General features: G+C 37.0%; 1 protein-coding gene across 6 annotated transcripts in view; it reads left to right on the top strand.

Annotated features, from left to right (window-relative positions):
• The window catches only part of PIP4K2A (phosphatidylinositol-5-phosphate 4-kinase type 2 alpha), a 134,242-nt gene extending 115,482 nt beyond the window's left edge, over positions 1-18,760 (top strand). For all 6 annotated transcript variants that reach the window (XM_069006653.1, XM_069006651.1, XM_069006652.1 and 3 more), the window contains 4 exons: positions 7,528-7,641; positions 11,123-11,366; positions 12,256-12,359; positions 14,123-18,760. In XM_069006653.1, the coding sequence (XP_068862754.1) occupies positions 7,528-7,641; positions 11,123-11,366; positions 12,256-12,359; positions 14,123-14,203 (543 nt within the window). In that variant the 3' untranslated portion in view covers positions 14,204-18,760. The remainder of the gene's footprint in view (positions 1-7,527; positions 7,642-11,122; positions 11,367-12,255; positions 12,360-14,122) is intronic.
• The last annotated feature ends 882 nt before the right edge of the window (positions 18,761-19,642 follow it).

Raw genomic sequence — 19,642 nt, forward strand, 5'->3', positions numbered from 1 at the left:
TCCTTATTACGTGGGTTTTGTTTAAGTTTTGGAGTCTGCTGTTAGATTTGAAAGGGCCAGAATACATTTTGCCTGTGGATTGCAGATGTTCAGAACATTTGTCATCACTATGATCTGACTCTCCTGCAGTAGGCATGACAACAGATTTACCCACTTAAACTACTCAAATGTTTCTAACACACAGTTTCTAGGCTTAAATAAAAAGGGTGTTGTATATTTATATGAACAGACAACAAAAGTTTGGTTCTGAAACTGAGCAGTGCTAAAGAGCTGCTGTCATGAGATGTATCTCTGCACATGTGCCACTGATTTCAGGACCTTGAGAACTCTTGACCTGAATATGTAAATGGTCCATTATTCCTGAGTGGCAAGTGGAGCCCTGTAGCATGTTTTTTTACTTCCATTTTCTCTTAAGTAGATGTCAGTATTTCAGACCTTTTGATGTTATCTATGAGAATCTCAAATCAATCTTAGGATTTGAAAACAACTGGAAAAATCTGACTTGAAAAGGGGGTGGGGGGAGGGGGGGTAAGGCATTTTAGCAAATTCTCTGAAGAGATTTTGGCATCTCCTGTCATAAAAGAAATTGCCCTGAGTGATTAAACAAAACCAGACAATCTGAAAACCTTGGCTAGTATAGTAAATTATTAGCTAATTTTTAGCCAGATGCGAGCTAAATCATCAATTTATTATCTTGAAATTACATTAATATTAATAGAATTTCAATTAATGATGGTAAAGGTATGGTTATTCACATCTGAGAGAGTAATAAAAGAAAGGAAGCTTTTGGTGCTAAATGTATGGCTAAAATGTCTGGCAATGGCTAGTTTTTAAATGGGCTTTTAAGTAATTCATATTGAGTTTCAAATGACAACATTCAAGTAATCAAATGGTTTTCAGAATATCAAGAATAATATGTTTACTTCTCTTAAAACTGCAGAAGTCAGAAAACAGAAGAGCTAATATTTCAGTCACATTCTAATGCAGACTGTAAATCTTAGATAAATTACTTTGTAAAGGCAAATTTGGTGAAATTTATGTTCTCAAGCCTTCTTCCTATCAAACTAAAAGTTTTATTTAATTAGTAAACAAGAGACAAATATGCAAAAATATTTAATGGATAAGAAAATGGAGAAAAAAATATGATTCTACTTTCGTTTGGTAGTGTAAAATAGGTGTTAGTATTCAAACATTTTTTAAGATCATTTTTTAGGAAGAAAAGTCTGATTGAGAATGGTCCTTTTCCATGCTGTTTGCAGTTTACCTCCTGTTTGACTGTCTTCAGCTGTTTAATATCCTAACATATTGATGAGCAGCTCTGAAAACTGTCATTTCAATATTTCGTGATAATCAGTGCAGAAACAAGCACCATTCCTTTAAATTTCACCTTAACACACAATTCCTTTTATTTGTGTTACAAATTATACTTTCAATAATAAAGTCCTTACTTTCTTGGCAGCATGTATCATAACATGCACTTACAGATGCCTTGGATTTTGAAAGAACAGTATGTTTCAACAGTTGTCAAATTCTAACAGCTGCTCCTTTTTATTTTTCAGGCTTTACTACTTTTTTAAAATTTTTATTATAGTGGGCATTTTCTATTTATTCTTTGGACAATTTTGCCCTCTTAAGTGAAACGAGGATAATGCAGAGCTCCCCTGGTGGTCTGGCTGCTCACAATTATGCTCTACTTGCAGCAGAATATCAAATTAGCAGTAACAGCTGAGTCTACTTGTACTGATAGAATCTAAGCTGTTGCTTGTGAGTGAGCAGCTCAGAAAGAAATTTGAAGAAGAAAAATAAAACCTAACTGAACTGATACCCACCACATTTCATCTTACTCAAGCAATTTCAGAGATTATTACATGTTTTTAAACTATCTAAAACTGGTTGCATTGCCACCTCTTTAGTATGTGTTGTTTCATAAATCACCATAAATGCAGAAAAACTGTAGTAAATACAATTGAACAAAGGATTTTCTATTTGAGTTTCTTTTTTGGAAAAAGATTGCCATAGTTGACAGCTATGTTACATCTTAATTAAATTGTGTGCAGAATACTTAGCTGTGATAATTAGATTGGAAGTTGTCACTAGACATTAGCTTTGTGTTTTACTTTATATATTACAACATATAGTGATTAACTGATTTCTGAGGGGAAAGTATAACCCAAGGAAGAAGGGCTTTAGTAGCAGAGCATAGCAACAGCATCACTCAGTCTTGTCTCAGTTTTTTTTTTTACTTTTGGTGTTACTACATAACACTTAATTTGAGGTAGATCATTCCAAAATGTGAGCTATATTTTCCTGCTGTTTTAGAATTGCTAATTTCAGAACAGCATTTTTTTACTTATCTTATTAGTGTTTTCAGTCAGCTTCATGTGCTGATCTCACACAACAGACTTGTGAAGTGTCTTAGATTTATCTGTGAAATAAATCTCGAGGTTGCAATGTACAGAGATTATAACTTTCAAAACATCACACTGCAAAGACAGGAATAGACATTCAGGATCTTGTTTCAGCATTTAGCCTTCTCATGACACCCAGCCCCATTACAGTTTTTCAAAACAAATCACTAGTTTGCATCTGTTTGGTTTTGGGGGGTGAGGGGTGTTTTGTTTCATTTTTGTTTAGAAGTCTGCTTTCCATGTGTTAAAAGAATTTTTAAAATAACCGGAATTCTGTGTTGCATTTTATATGTTGCAAGTTCATTTTGCAGCAGGAAGACATTAATGCCAGGGGTAATTCTGGATGCATTTCCTTGAGCATTGAAAAAACAGTTTCTATTTTGGTGCAGGCTTGAATACCTAGCTAATTCTACAGCATCCTGCAGTTTTTTTTTTCTCCTACAAAAATACTTGTTGTACTGGTTAAAGTCATTCCAGTGTTTCCCCTCAAGCCCTATTTTGGGATTACAGCTCTATTTCCATTGCCTTTTATAGACCTGTGATGTCAAGTGGAGCTGCAGACCCTTGTTTGTATAGAAACCCCTGTCTAGGGCAAGACAATTTGTACAACAAATTTGTACAACAAATTTGTACACAGAACTATTGGAGGCAAGAAGCTGCATAATTCAGCCTTCCAAAGGAAGTTATTCTTCCATCTTGTGTATCTAATGACTCCAGACTTTTGATTCAATTCAAAATCTCCTGTTCCAAATTATTGCAAACTATATTTAGCATTATAGCCTTTTTTTTTTCTAAATACTGCCTTCCATATATGCTGATGAGCCCAGTACTTTAAAAAATTAAGGTGTATGTAGGCCATTTGCTGTTAAAGAAGTCCTGAGTGTGGACCTTCACTTTTGGCAAATGTTTTACATAATTTTCAAACGTTATAAATTGTAAGCCAAATTTTTCCATGGTTAGCTGTGCAAATAATGTGACTTGTGACTAGTTCCAAAGAAAAAATAAGGGTGCTGTGCAATGCTTCTCCTAAAACCTAAACTTTGCCTTTGTTAGATGAGAAATTGCTTCTGGGTTGTTAGGACAATTAGTCTTTTTCCTTTTTCAATCAAACACTTACTTGGAAACCTACCTGACCTACATCTATTTTAGCAAGCTGCTTCCAAAATGTCAGCATTAATGTTAGCTAAGACCATTATTTTTGATGTCATGATGCACACAAAATCCTTTTAGGGAAACAAAATTGATAATAATAATAATTTCGACTCATTAGGATAGGATGCTGAATTGAGACATGCTAAGAAATATGCAAAAAACTATTTCCATGTTCATCTAGAAGTAAAGCTTCAGCTGGTTCCTACATTCCAAGATTTTTTTAACTCAAAACAGTATCAGCTCTTAACCTATACTTTTATTTTGAATAAGGCTTTACACATTCTGTCATCTGAGTTACTAAGAAATCTTTATTGATTTTCAGCCTCTCAAAGGCAGTGAAATCTTCCTGCCATTAAAATTCTCTGTGAACATGATAAAATTTGGAATGCAAACCTGAAGTGTTCCAATAACATGCTTTTTTAATAAATAAATATTTAATATTTATGAAATCTGTTATGTCTTTCTTGTATCTTTAAGTAGGGGATTAAAAACAGTGGAGGTGGTTCAGAAAGAAAAGCTATTATTAATTTAGTGGAAGTAGTTAGATGCTCATCTCCTGTGCAGCTCTTAAAATATTTAGTTCTTTAATGACAGTAATATGTTCATTATAATGAATTACATTCTAGGAGAATCTTTTTCCAACAAGGATTTTGCTTCATTGGAAATATTTGAGACATCATAAAAAATTAACCATATCAATTATTTCATTAAAGCAAAGTCTCAATTTTTTTCATTCAGATAATGTTTTAAACTTCCACAATGTGATTCTATTTGTGTTTATTTCAGTGTGTAAGAAAATTAACATAGTAAGATTTTTTAACATGAATAAATGTATTATTAATTTTGCATAACTACAAGAGTGCCTCCTAGTTGAGTATTTCGTAGGTTTTGATTCTTAAATTCACAAATCAATTTTAAGACAAATTTCAGTTCAAGTACTACTAGAATCACTACTGCTGCTGGCTGTCATTAGTAATATATGGGACTACAACAGTATCCTAGGACTATTCAGCTTTAAATGAATAGGGAGAATAATATTGCTTAGCACACCAAAAAAAAAAAAAAATTCTTTGTCTAATAACACCTGGAAAGACAGAAGAGAACAGGCTGGGAGGCATGATGCAAATAATGTGGTGAGGGCAACCACACACTGGCACAGAGCTTTTTAGCTTCAATTTCTTAGATGAGACCCATTGTTTTTCTTCATCTTTTTTCTTCACATGCTTCAGAACTGGCTTTTAGCTTATGTGGTTCTACACTTGCCAAGTCCTTACAACTCTGGATATTTGGGTGAATAAAATTACCTCAGATAAATATCTTCAGAGGTATTACCATGGACTGGGGGAACCTGCATACAAAGGCAGTGGAGAGTCTGGCTTTTTGGAAGTGCTGACTCACTGCCCTGACCGTCCTTGGGAGTACCCCATGGGTCTTGTGATGGCAGGCAAGAACTGCAGCAGTGTCAGCTTTGTGAGCTCACTTTTATTAAAAATAGATCAGAGACAAGGTTAAAGTGAAGTATGGCACCTGCACAACTGGCTTACCATCCCTAGCATCTTCCAAAAAAGACACTGCTTGTAATTTTATTTTTACTACCGTAGGGCTGTCCTGAGTGGCGAGGCAGCTTCCCCTCACACCCCCGCCGGTGACTGGTGCTGTGCTCTGTGGGAAGCCTGCGGCAGAGCCTAAAGGCAAAAAAGCGTCTCAGTACCTTAACCACAAGCACATCCTTCCTCTGTGCTCCCCCCCAGCTTTAAACGACATTAGTAGGGTTTTTTTCTGTGTTAATGGGTTTGTTTCACTTTAACCTCTGCCTAATTTAATCAATAACTTGGATATACTTGGTGGAAAAATAAGCTGGGGATTTTTTTTTGTGATTTTGGGCTAAAAATGAAGGAAGCTTGGTTTCCTGCATTCTTTTCACTACTGCTTCATCTTAAATTATTTCATCCAAATCTCCTCTCCGTTCTTAAGCATCCCACGCACTGGATTCCATCCTCCGGTGTTGGCAACATCCCGGCATCCACAGTCCTGCCTCTGCAGAATTAGCCCTGTCCATGGGACAGTATGCTAGTTTGAGTATGATAATCTCTACAGCTGTTAGCCTGGAATGCATATCTGATGTTACCCCTGCTCGTTTGTGTCCTAAACCTCTTACTGAGTAGGCCAGAAAGAAAATCAATGCATGCTGTGCAGTCATATTGTGGTAAACAATGCATTGTGAGCTTCTAAAAGTGTCCAGCATTGTTTTTGAGTAAAGCAGGAGAGCACTGCTGAACAACTCCTCCATGGAGGTGGAGTCTGGGATGAATGAATGGTTATAGCTCCATCTCAGCTGCTTGGGTGTTTGTTTTCCTTTTGTTTCAAATATAAATAGAGGATCTCTATTAGAGGGTATTTTAATGTATCAGAATGTTCTAGATGCAAGACAATAATAATTCAGAGCAGCCAGACTAGGACCTTATTTTCTTCCAAACTTCTTAGGTATCAGGATGCCATGGATTTAATAAATGATTCATAACTATTACAATGTTACTAATTTCTTAAGTGGTTTTGAACAGTTATTGGAAGAAAAGGATCACTTTTCGAAACAAGAGTAGCATTGTGGGATCTCAAGCAATTCACAAATTCCAGGTCCAAAAAATGAATTCAGGCAGTTAGGGAACTGAGTATTTTGGCCACCTCAGTGCACACAGCCCAACAGCAAAAGAATGTTTGGCCACTGTGGAGATCTATAAGGGCCTTTCAGAGTCTGCTGTGATGCTCGCATTTTAATGCTGTACTTTCCAATATATATATTGGAGCAGAGGAAAGAACCTCTCAGATTCTTTTCCTTACTATATCATAAGAAGAAAATAAACTTTATGAAAAATACCATCTCCAATAAGATTATAAGCAATGTCTGACTAGTTAAACTTCTGAAGGACACTTCTGTAAGCTGATGTTAGCTGCCTTTTATTCCTAGCAGAAGGACTTTCAGATTAAGGGGAAATTACTTATTCGGGATACTCACTAGTTCATGGCCACTGACAGTTCATAGGAATTGCAGCACTGGTTGTTCCATAACATTTTCTTTGTAAAGAAAACCTGTTCTTCCATACTGTTGATTGAAGCTGGGGTGGGGAGAAAGGCTGTTCATTGCTCTTAATGGGCCAATTCTTTAAAAGCTCTGATTGCAGGAGTTACTATTGCTACTAGTTTGCTCGACCAAATGCCCTGAAGGAGCTGCTCTTTTGTTTGTTGGTTCGCTGTGGTTTTTTGAGTAAACTTCCAGTCACTACCCTTTAAAAACTGAGCCCATTGGAGCTGTGTTAGTACTGAATGCAGTGGTTACTCTGACTTTCCTTAGCACTGTTGCAAATCACTTCCTGGGGGAATTGAAGATGATCAAGTTGCTCCAACATCAAGGAATATTTAATTACATATTGAAGAGGCAGTGGTCTTCTCTGGCATTTGCCACTTTTAAGCAGGATTTCATAATTCATGTTCATTTGATGCTTTTCAGTAATTATTTGGTATTAATCACTTGTAAACATTCACAGTAGTTGTGCAAAATGCAATCCAATCTATAAGATCTGATGTAGGCTCTTTGTTATGAGGTATAGATTGTGTTTTGACTTCATTTATTGCCAGTCGCTTTGACAAGTGACATCTTGGAAGAAACTTGTTGCAAATCAGTGTTCAATGCAAATCCAGTATTGAGTTGGAGATTTTGTCCTAGCTGCATTTACTGCCCAGTAAATATATACCTTCTAGGCTGTTTCCAGGAGGGATAAACTAAGGAAAGAGCTCCATGGGTGCAGTTATGGAGAGCTGCATGCTGTGAAGGAGAGGCAGCTTAGGGGTGCCCTCTCAGGTACCAGGAATCTCTGGAGGCCCTGCTGCCAGCTGGGGCTGCGCCAGGGCAGCGGCTTCACCACACTCCTCTTTGCAGTCCTGCTCTTACAGGAATTTTTATTTGTTTCAGGCCAAAGATCTGCCAACGTTCAAAGACAATGATTTTATTAATGATGGCCAAAAGATTCATATTGATGAGAGTAACAAAAAGATGTTCCTTGAGAAACTCAAGAAGGATGTTGAGGTAAGAATGTGCCTGTTCAGTTGCATGTGATTAAAATGTGTGGCAAATTACGGATATCCCAGGAAATAATACCTGTGATTCATTAATGAAAATTCTTGTTTATAAGACTGTAAGCACTGACTGTTTTAAATGAAACACAATTTAAACTTTCAGGAGTTGATCACTGCTTTGCTGATGTGATAAATGGCTTGCTGCCATAGCTGGTTGCCATACATTGTTCCTGCCTTGATGATGTGATGTTAAAATGATAGTACTGCTTAGTACTTAAATGCTTTACAAGCCTAGTGCTTCCAAATGCCCCTGAGAGAGAGGTGAGTATTGTGGGTTGTATTTTACAGGTGGAGGTCCACCAGGGCTAAGGCCAAATACAGACTGTAGTCCATAAGAGAGGAGGGGCTTCTCCCCCACTCACAGCTGTGCATGTCCTTTTTGTTTCATATTAGTAATCCAGTTTTAAATCATTCGTAGTATCACAACAGTAGAGTGCTTCAGTAATCTGAATACAGCAATTGGATTCTCATTATCTCAATGTAGTCTTTCATATAAATTTGTAATTTGCTGAATATTGTAAATACTTGAAAGAAAAGTGTTAATGTATGAGTTTAATGTATTATTTTTACTGATTTTATTTAGCTAATAAAATAAATATCAGACTAACTTGTTCACACAACTTGCCTTTAGTTTGCATAATCAAAAATATTTTTCCTAAACAGAATATTTTGCAGCTTTATACTCAAAGCCTAAAATCTGTTTTCAAGTAAAAAGGCAGAGACTTGGAAGAGACTTGGTAGGAAAATGTGTCTGTGACTTAATAAGACTTCCAGCTATTTATATCAAAAGAGCTCTGTGAATTGACTTTTCGAATTCTTCAGATCTGTGTCTCATTAGTTGCACAAAGCAAAATACTGTTACTTTAGAATTTACCCAGTAATTTGCTTTTGAGAAAATCTAATTTCCCATCATAGTAACAATGGGAAATTTATGGTGGTGAGGATGATGAAAACGTAAATGTTTTGTGAAATATCAGTGTGTGTTTATTTTATATTTAAAATACTGTGCTCTACTGATATCACAGCTCTAGAGATAAGTTTATTTGGGTTAAAATTTTGTGCTCTTTTAACATGTACTGCTGTTGCTGACTACTGCTTTTACAGTAAGTATGTTGCAGATAATATCTTAAGTATGTGGAAGGAATGTGGAAGATACTTTCTTACCCCAAAAAGTGGATAGTGTATGATCTATATCATTTACCAGACTGGGAATATAATGGTAGATTCCAGATTATGTCTTGAGAGGCTGTTTTTATGGGTTTGAAGTTTACACAGAAAATTGTTTAATATCCATGTAAACCACTGGTGTGAAGTGATCTGGCTCCTGATTTTGACAATGGCAAGCTGTTCTTTAACCTTGCTTTTCTTCTGCTGGTTCTTTTGCCCTTATTAGATAACCGATAGACACACTTTGTAACCAATGTATAAATGCTCACGTTTCACTACAATGAAAAGAAATGCAGCAACACTTAGCATATGATCATCCTATCAGGCGGTATTTATAGTTAAACATATTATGGAGTACTATTCTGAGTTATATGGCTTTATTTCTGTTTTTCATTAAGTTTTGTTTCTATATTTCTCTCCTAATCAAGTCATATGTCCCCTTTCTGTGTGCAAACACAAATTATTACTGCTGTTTTGGTGTCCCCTTGTCTATTTTCCCACCTCCTTACTCCATTGCAGGTGTCCATGGACTACATATTTTTTCCATTTAAAATCAGATTTTTTTTCCTTGTGCTGATCTCCCTAAGTCTTTTTGCTAGCAGCAGCACACTTTTTTCCAAGAGCCATTCTCTTCTAATCTGTAGCTCACTGTTTTTTCCCAAGGGCGCACTCTCTTTCATGCTGTTCTGTGTTATTATTGGTAGATTTTTTTCCCCTGTATTTAGCAAGTAGTGAATAATATGCCTGGAGGTCTTTCACCCCATCACCTTTGGCTAGTCTCATCTGTTTGTCTTGTGTATTGTTGTGCATCATCTCTTCAAACTTAGATCCCTTCTAGTCTTGTGAAGAGTCTATTGTTGTATTATATTGAAATCATTAAAAAACAGTTTCTTCTTCTTAAAACCTCTTCTCAATCTCACAATATTTCTTCTAGCACTTGAATTTACAGCTATCTCCAGCTCACCTCTTTTCTCAAAATCAGATTTTGACAAACTGGACTTTCTCATTACCTAGTATTTTATACTCACCTTTTTCATCACCATCACTATCTGTGCCAAAGTCTAGCTTAAATGCCTTCTTTCCTGGTCTGCTGTAACTTCCTTTTTATAACCATTTAGAGTTTATAAAAACTGAAGCAATTTTTATTTTCAGCCACTTTCTCTGCATGCCATAAGCATGGACTTCACAAGTCTGAAATCACAGTACTGCTTTTAAGCTGCAGCATAGCTCTCTCCTGTCTATCCCTCACCCCCTTGAGCTGTTTATCCCATTTTCCTGCTTTTATACCTTCCTTATTTCCATCCTCCTCTTTCTGCCTTATGCTGTTCTCCTCAACTAAAATAATTTTGTACACAAGTGTATTCATCTTTTAATTTTCTAAAATCTCCGAATCTTATTCTTTATTCAAAACCACCGTTTCATTCACATACATGTTTTGCTTAAGTGATGTAAATCATGAGCCTGTCACTGTGAAGAGAATACAACATCATCTCATGTCTTCAGGGTGTAAAACTTCTCAGCTTTCTGCTGCAAGAATAATTGAACACTTTTTCATTATTCTTTAATAAGACTTATAAGGGATTGAGAGGGTAGGTTCAGCACCAGACCATAGCACACTGTGCACCTGCTAGCACAGAAGCTGGTCTGGGCACTGAGCAGTGGCAGAGCAGTCCCCACCTCAAGTGCTGTGTGTGGTCTTGGGCACCACAACATAACAAAGATATAAAGCTGTCCAGAGGAGGGCTGAGAGGATGGTGCAGGGCCTTGAGGGGAAGCCATATGAGGAGTGGTCACAGCACCAAGCCTGACAGAGTTCAAGAAGCATTTGGACAATATTCTCAAGCACATGGTGTGACTCTTGGGGATGTTTCTGTGCAGCAGGGCCAAGAGTTGGACTCGATGATCCTTGGGGGTCGCTTCCAACCCATGGTATTTTATGACTCTGTAATTTAACTGAAACACAAGACAGGAGTAACAGTCACTGGTTTGCAAGCACACTGCTCTTCACTACACATTTTTTTTTCCTGAGGATTTTGGAGGAGTGGGCTACAGTGTAAGTTTAAAGTCATTTGTGTGCTGTTACTATGTTTTAATAAAATCAAGTATCTCTTTGCCAGCTTTATCACTTAATCTTCCCTTTTGCTCTCTGTCAGAAGTGCCTTAGAAGTTTTCCTCAACTGGTGACACCTTTGTGTAACTTCTGTTTGTAAGTGGAGGTTATGCTTTTCAGCAATACTGATAGATTGCTTATTATCACTTTCTAGTTCCTTGCTCAGTTAAAACTCATGGACTACAGCTTGCTGGTTGGAATTCATGATGTTGAAAGAGCTGAACAGGAAGAAATAGAGTGTGAAGAGAATGATGGAGAAGAGGAAGGTGAAAGTGATGGGACCCACCCCATTGGAACCCCTCCAGACAGTCCAGGAAATACACTGAACAGCTCACTGCCTTTGGCTCCAGGGGAATTTGATCCAGCTATTGATGTTTATGGAATAAAATCCCATGAAAGTAAGCAGTAAAAGAAATATTTTTATGTTAAGGTGGTTTGATTCTTGCATCAGAATCCTAAAGCCCTCACACCCATATAAAGGCAAATGTAAACTGGAAAATAGAAGTTTACTCTGTGGAAAAGGAAACTTGCTCTTTGGTGCAGCAGAAAGGAGATTTCTGTAATGCTTAGCTGTTCAGGTTCACCAGTTTTCAGCAGTTAATTCATGGGGTTTTAATCCCTTTCAGGAAGTCTAGTATCTATAATTGGTCTTTTCTGGCAGATAACACTGTTAAACACAGTCTAAAATGAATGAGAAAAGAAGCATTCCAGGTTATATTTCACTTTTTTGGTTGCTTTTTGAAAATTTGTGCACTCATACCCAATTTCTATGCTCCAGATAAGAAAGTCATCATAAGGAGTGTGTAAGAAGCCTGAAACTGAGTTTGATGTTAGTGTGTAAAACTAAGTATAACTAGTTACCTGTGGCTGTTCAAGACAGGAGAGTTACATGGGGTTTTTTTCCATAAGCATTGACACAGATAAATACATGGTTTTATTCATAAAGAGAATATGATCTTTTTGTTGACACAGAAGCATTACCTTTCATATAACACTTCATTATTTTTCCACAAAGAAAGATGTAATCCACATTACTTTAACTGAGCAATAATTCCTATTTCTGTATGCTATTTTTTTCTTTTACACTCATTTAGGGGGTTTTGCATTATATATGACTGCAGTTAAACTCTCAATTAAGGAGAGCTTGAGCCTGTGGTTTTTACAGATCTTCATTATGAGTGACATTGACCTGTCTTAGCTGCTGATTGTGTCTCACCAAGTCTCCTTTGTTAGGAGGCGGACTTGTTTTCAGAAGTCATTCTTACTGCCCTGTGTTTGCCTTTGCAGATGCACCCAGGAAGGAAGTGTACTTTATGGCCATTATTGACATTCTTACTCATTATGATGCAAAAAAGAAAGCTGCCCATGCTGCAAAGACAGTAAAGCATGGGGTAAGTATCTGGGTTGGTTTCTTCCTCTTACTCCATTTATATTCATGCATTTTTGTTTACAGGACAGTTCAGTAAATCTAGGGAAAGGGGAAGAAGATCAGAATTTTTTTCAAGTTAATTGTGCAATAAAAATGTACAGAGTAACTGCTACACATGACATGTTGAGAGTGGAACTCCTTTTTCAGCTGTATGCACAGCTTTCTCACCCACAAAGAGCTCTAGTGAGATGCTTTTTAAGACTTTGTCCTAAATTTGTGACATGCACCTTATTCTTGCAAACAGAGCTGTTCACTGCTCTATGAAAGCTGTCATGAATCTAATTTCAGATGCAGATCCTAATGATGGTTTCGTTATTTGGTACAGCCTGATGAAAGTTAGTTCTTCAACATATAATGTGGCTCACTCTAGAAGACTTCTTCAGAAAAAAAGAAATACCATTTGCAAAATCAGGCATAAAAATAAAATGTACATATTAAATATTCAGAGGCTGTTCAGTGAAGGCTTCTGTTTGATGGCCATTATTTAATTTTGACTGAAATTGCTGCTTAGCAGCAGACAGCAAAAAAACATGGTGAAACAGCCCAGTCTTCCAGATTTATGATTTATATCTACCATTATCACTCCTGTGGTGATTTAAGGTTCAAATTTCATAAACTTTTAAAAGACAGCATATTCATTCATGAGGCTAAAATCCCTCCTGTGTCTAAGTATCTGAAGAGTCAGGGCATTGTGGGAAGTTTTACGCAAAGGGCTCAGGGCTTTTTAATTACAGTAGAGAATGATGTGACCTGCAAAGGCCTGTAGGAGGTATTTTTTTGTCTGTCTAAAGCAATGCTTTCATTACTCTCTCTGCTCTCTGGGCAGCTGAAAGTTGATGCAGACCATATGCAGCCATTATCTGGCAATTATTATTGAACTTTGAAAGTAGCATACTTTAAAAACTCACACTTCTGGCTTAAATAATGGATAGAAATAAGTTGTGAGCAACAGCTATGATTATCGAAGCTGATTGTGATCAGAACTTATTACAGAAAATTACTTTCAGATATCCATTTTGTTTATTTCACTGTCTCCATCCTAAGCCACATGACACTGAAGTTCATTCATGAATTGCATGCATGCAACTTTCCTCTTTTGTAAAACAGGAAAAATATAAATAAAAATGTGGGTAAGGCTCTGAAAAACTCGAGTAAAAATATGAATGAAATCATGACTTCGTTGAAATAACAATTGTATGGTTTATTCAGTGAGTCCAGATTTAAATGCATAAACGTTGAAAAAGTGTTACTGTTACCATGTATTTCAAACCAGGCTATTTAGCATTCAGATAACAGTACATGTTACACAAGTGTTGACATGCCAGATCTAAGTATGGCAACTCAATCTTCTCTGTATGAAGGCACTGCTGCTCAAGAGACCAGAATCTGCTGGTGAATCAATGGGTAGCATGGCTAATTGTGCTGTAAAAATTCACATAGAGGACTGAAGTACAATAAAAGTAAAGAGAAGTATGGAAAGTAAAAAGTATATTTCAGAAATGGAAGATAGCTATTGCAGTGGTGAGTACTGGCTATCAGTGTCCTCCTGTGAAGCCTAAAAAGGCACCAGTAAGATTCTGCTTGAGGGCCATTACAATTTGTGTTTCCAGTCTTTGCTTCTGAAACTGCATATGAAATTTATTGAGTAACATCCTCAGTGACAAAAGCGTGAAATAAAACACTGGTTCTTCCTTCTTTCTTCTCTCCTCCCAATTCTCTGTATAGGCCGGTGCAGAAATTTCAACTGTTAATCCTGAACAGTATTCAAAGCGCTTCTTGGACTTTATTGCCAACATCTTGACGTAACCTATCATGTTACATAGGACAGACACGAGACCTGGGGACAGCAGCAGTGGCTACAAGTGTAGGGAAAAAATGGAACTCAGAGAAGCGCTCATCTTACAGAAAGAAACCCCTTTGTTTACATCTGCTGGCAAAGATGACTGAAGTGGGGTGGAGTACTCGCTTTAACAGCTGCCTGATATTCCCAGCATAGTTCTAGCTATTTCTGACTCTTTTGTGTGTGCAAAAAAAAATTTTAAATAATTTAAATAAATAGAACAGCTTCCTCAGAGTGCACTGTGACAGTAATACTCTGATGCTACCAGCTGAAGTGGAATAAATGAGTAAAGAGGCGTGGGGTGGGGGTGGGGAAGAGTAAATGCATGTTAAATCTACAATATTGATATCAAATTGTAAACTGTGGATCAGTTTATTTTTTGAAAAAAGATACATGACAGTATTCTTCATGGTGATGATGATGATAATAATGAAGACCTTACTGCGAATGTTACACCCTGCACACTGGCACTCCTTAAAAAAAGCATCTGGTGCCAGAGGCTTTTCCCATTTGGTTTAGCAGTTGGGTTTTTTTCCTTTTCTTTCCTCCCTCTCCCGTTTTTGTCTTCTTTTTCAGCACATTGTGTCAGGAAGTTCAGCCTCTCAGACGTCTGAGAGCTGGCATCTCTTACCTTACAAAGAGCTAACGTAATTCATGCTATGTGTACATTTTTGCTATGGTAAACTTATATTAAGGGAAAACTTTGCTTATTTCACTTTGTTACCTGAAGTTTTCATTTGTTTTATATTCTTGCAATATAGGAGCTAATAAGGTTACAAGTGTAAAAAAAGCTTATCTGAAGAAGCGCATAGTTTTGGGCAATAGTAGCTCCATCTGCTACCCATCCTGAAAGATGTGCACACTGATAGAAATTCCATTCCCTTGTAATTTACTGGGAATTTGAAGTTTAAATGCTTATGTTGTACTGTTGAAACAGCGGTATTTTATTATAGATTATCCCTTGAAAAATGAACCCTGAATTTTACTGTTTACATTATTAGGAAAGCAGGGATATTTCTGAATTTCAGAGCCGTGTACAATATATGACTTTTGAGTTTACATGTAAAGTTATTTTGCAGTACAAATGAAGTAATGTTTGTCATCTTCCAAGAGGTAATGTGCAGTAGTGTACTAAAGTGAATGTCTCGCTCACCTCCATCATAGACTCTTTCACGATAAAATGCGAAAGGATATTTCAGAGGGATTTTTCCCAAGGTTGTCTTTCAGCATCAAAATGACCTGTCCTACCATTTACTCAATTTTGATTGTATAGTACATTGCCTGAAACTGTGCTGATCATGTTTAACTTGTTTAAAATTTTTAAACATTGTATTCCTTCTCCTCTTGTATTTTCCCTGAAAGACTCCATGCTTGAAAGAGACAAATTTACATATGCTTAAAAGTTTATCTACTTATACACTGTGCTAAAGCTGTGCCTTTAAAATTTCTTTATTGAAATTGTTAGATTTTGTAGGCAACGTAAGAGAAGTCAAACCTCCCTCTCATCGTTTCTAACTGGGATCAGGAGTGCCAGCATGCCTTCTCCATAACTAATGTCAGTGCTGCTCAGCTGCAACTGTGCATAACCTGTGTTGTGGTTCACTTCAGACGAGCCCATACAACAGCAACCCCTTAATTACACTCTCTTCAGCGGCCAAAGGCAATACTATTCCTGTTGCTGTGTACTAATTTTTTTTTCCTTTCCCTGACCTTTCCCACAGGATTTTTTGTTATGTTTGACTTAGTGATGTCTGCAGCACTGTAATGTATGTGTATACTTTTGTATTGTATGTATTTAAATAAGTTGGTACTGCAGCTTGATTTTTTTTTTTTGTCCTCTCCCTAAACACCCCCGTTGTCGACGTTCTCACCCAAGTTTCGTTTTCTGAAGCTTCTGAAGGTATGAGGCCACAGGGAGACCTTGGAATAAAAATAAGGTACTTGGAGTACATATTTAATTGCGGCCAATGAGTGTACATTTTTAAACCATTTTAGACATTTACAGCAAAGCATTCTTTTTGTCTGTGTAGCATTTTTGTCACTCATTCTTGTTGATAAACTGTTTATTTGGACGGGGCAAGGAAGACTCATTATTGTGTATGTTAGTGCTTAGATTACACTCCAAACATGAGCAAGGCTTTATAAAATAAAGCACTTTGATGACTCACTAGGTAAATCCTTTGTTCTTGTGTTTCACCTATGGTTTTGATTGCTTACAGGTGAATTTTGGATGTTAAATGCCTGTATAACAACGGAAAAAAAAGTAAGACAAAACATAAACTTGAAAGTTTTCACTAGATTTTAACATGCTTCTTCCATGCTTATGTTAAGGGGCTTGAAACATTTAGTCTGGGGTTTGGGGCTGAGACTGCCTCTGGGAGTGAATACTGAGGTTTGTAATTGGCAAATCTGTGGACTAAATCCTAGTAATAATAACAAAAACAGGAAGATCATCCACAACAGTTAATTAATAGAAGGATTGGCAGAACTGTGCTATCTGTGATCTTACGCTAAAACAATTATTTTAAAAGTGTTTGGGAGTAAGTCCAAACTTTCATGGGAAGGAGACAGGGATTTTTGGTCTAGAATTTCAAGACTTTGATTGTCGGGGCTTTCAGTGCATGAGACAGCCTGTGCTGCACATTGTGGGCAAAAGGCAGAAAAGTGTCTTTTTGTCTTTATTTTGTCTTAACTTTTAATTCTTTAAATACATTTGTCACTTTCTAGTCTTTTCAATTTATTGCACAGATGTAGCAAAAAAATATTTTCAGCAGTATTACCCGTAAAATACGTGACTTAATTAATGATAGATATACCCCAAAGACGAGGTGGCTGAGGAGCTATTCTGTTAAAAGTAGGTGAAATGATAGAGAGTGGAGAGATTCAGCTTCTTAATTGCTCACTTAATGATGTCTGTAGTAATCCAAGGTTGCACTTCATACAGCTGCTCCAGCTGTTGAGGGTTTAGTGTGAGCATGGTGCTCAAGGAATGCTGCTCAGGTTACGTGGACCATTAGCCACGGGGGGCAGCAAGCAGCTGCAGGACCCTGTCTTTAGCAGAAGTGTGTATATAGCAGTGTGTAAGGAAAGGTTATCTTTCCTGAAGGCAGTGATGATATTCCACGTAGGAGATCCAGCTGGCTTGTTAATGCAAGACTGCAACAAAAGAAAAATGAAAAATTCTTGGAAACAATAATTTTCTATGTCAACTATATAACCTAAACATATAATCTGAATTTCTAGCTCCTTCCCTTGTGCACACTTCTTTTCCAAAGTAATACTAGTTGGCAAGTCCCTGCTTCAAGTGGGATGATTGCATTCTGATGGTCTCAAAGCCTACCTTTATCCAGTGTCTGCTCTCTATGTGCTGTCCTTTTGGTTTCTCTCAAACTCATATATTTAATAGGGAGAAAAATACAAAAATAGAGAGCAGTAAACTTAGAGGGGAAATCTGTTTCATCTCTGTCTGTCCTGATGTCTCTATGGCAGGAATTGTTTCTGGCAATCAGCATATCCCTTACAATGCCAAGTGACAAAGGCCATTTGTGTGAGTTGAAATCATTAACAATTGCTTTATTAAAACTGTTAAAAAACAGGTCTGGAGAGGACTTGAAGAGGTAGTTGTAGACTACCAGAGCAGTTCAGCTGTAAATAAACATTGGTGAAAATCGGGTTAATCTTTTGCAGGGAGGGTAGTTCCGTGACTTCCCTATGCTATCTCTTCCCATGCCTCACTAGCTCTATCACTATGAAGATTTTTTTCTAAAATCTTACCTGACTACATTACTATGCTTTAAGCTCATTAATATTTGTTCTGTCTACAGTGGACCCTAAGAACAATTTATTCTCTTCCAGTTTCTCTTAATGTGATCCTGCCTCTATGTACTGAACAATGTAAATATTAGCTTTTGCACATATTAAATTGAATATTCCCTCTCTTACTTAACAAAATTATCAAAATGCTTTGAGCAAGGCAGAATGGCCTATTCCATTTTCTGTAATGCCTAATTTAAAAAAAAAAAAAGGTAAAATGGTGCTTCTTGAATTTCTGTTTTGAGAATTTCTTAGCCATTCATTTACCATCTAATAAAAAATAATTATCATAATTGCTGTTTGCACAAAATGCAGTTTCAAAATGAGCACCGCTAATGCTTGGCTGTGGTTGTTGCTATAACTGCAACTATACTGCTTTTCTTTTTTCCCAAAGTAAATAATATCATTATCTTAGCTTTTCTCATCATATTCCCTTTTCACAGCTTCTTGTCTCATCTCCGTTAGTGATAATCAAATAAAATAATTATTTGGCCATAGGTATTAAGATACAAAAAATACTTCTTGCAAGGTGGCATAAATTCATTCTTACCCAGTGCTCTGAATATTTGTAGGCATTTTAGTTATTGCCCAATATGCTTTGAGCTTATAAAAAGCTTCTACTTTGTTCCAGCTTGATCTGATTCATTCGTAGTGACTCATTTTATTTAGCAGTGTATGTCCTATTGGAATAAATGGTGTTTGTGTAAGAACCTTGTGTTTTGAAGATGTTTAGCACTTCCACACAAGCCTGGAAGGTAATTTAACTCATTGCATTTCTGGTATTTCACCTTGCCCAAGGCCAGAGCACTCTGCTTTCTTTTCCATTTTATGTGTTTTTAAGTGGATGCATAAAGCTATTTTGTTACGAGGGTATCTCAGTCACTCTAATGTCTAGAGTGCATGTGTCGTACCAGGGCAGAGAGAAGGGCTGGCTCCAGTTGCTGGGCTGACAACAATTCTAGTTTGTCTTCCACCACCTGAGGATAACAGGGTCATGTTTGATTCTGGTTAGGAGAAAGTCCTGTGTTCCTGAGATGTGCCTGTTTATCCCAGCACCTTGGATGTGAGTGATGCATAAGAATCCTTTCTGCCAAGTAGGTCTGATTGATTCGTGCCTACTTTAACCAGGCTAAACTGAACTTTACACTCTGGGTCAGGGCCCTATCTTCCTTCACACTGTGGAATTGCATAACAAAACTAAATATTTTATGCCTTGAAGGGCTTTACTCTTTTCTCTTAGTTCAGAAGTAAGTCTTAGATAGAAATTTATTTGTACATCAGCTGCACCAAAGACTTTGTATTTAAGGTGTTAAAATATCAAATCGTACTGTGCAATGATGATCATCTCTTCATAGGGAAGAATGGAGAGAATCTGCCTTTAGTTAAGCAGTGACATGCATGCTGGGCTGCTTAGTACTGCTCTGCTGCTTCAGTCAGCAAAGATCTGTGTGGAAGGAATTACAGTGTTTGATCTGATAACACTGTGAAGTGCTCAGGAGCAGAAGTTTGCAAGTTGTGTTTCACATGCCACAAGCTACAGCATCACTGTGCTGGGCTGCTCTTTCACCCCAGGATGCAGGAGAGTGGGATGG

Source organism: Aphelocoma coerulescens, chromosome 2, assembly GCF_041296385.1.
Source record: "Aphelocoma coerulescens isolate FSJ_1873_10779 chromosome 2, UR_Acoe_1.0, whole genome shotgun sequence".
NCBI lineage: Eukaryota > Metazoa > Chordata > Aves > Passeriformes > Corvidae > Aphelocoma > Aphelocoma coerulescens.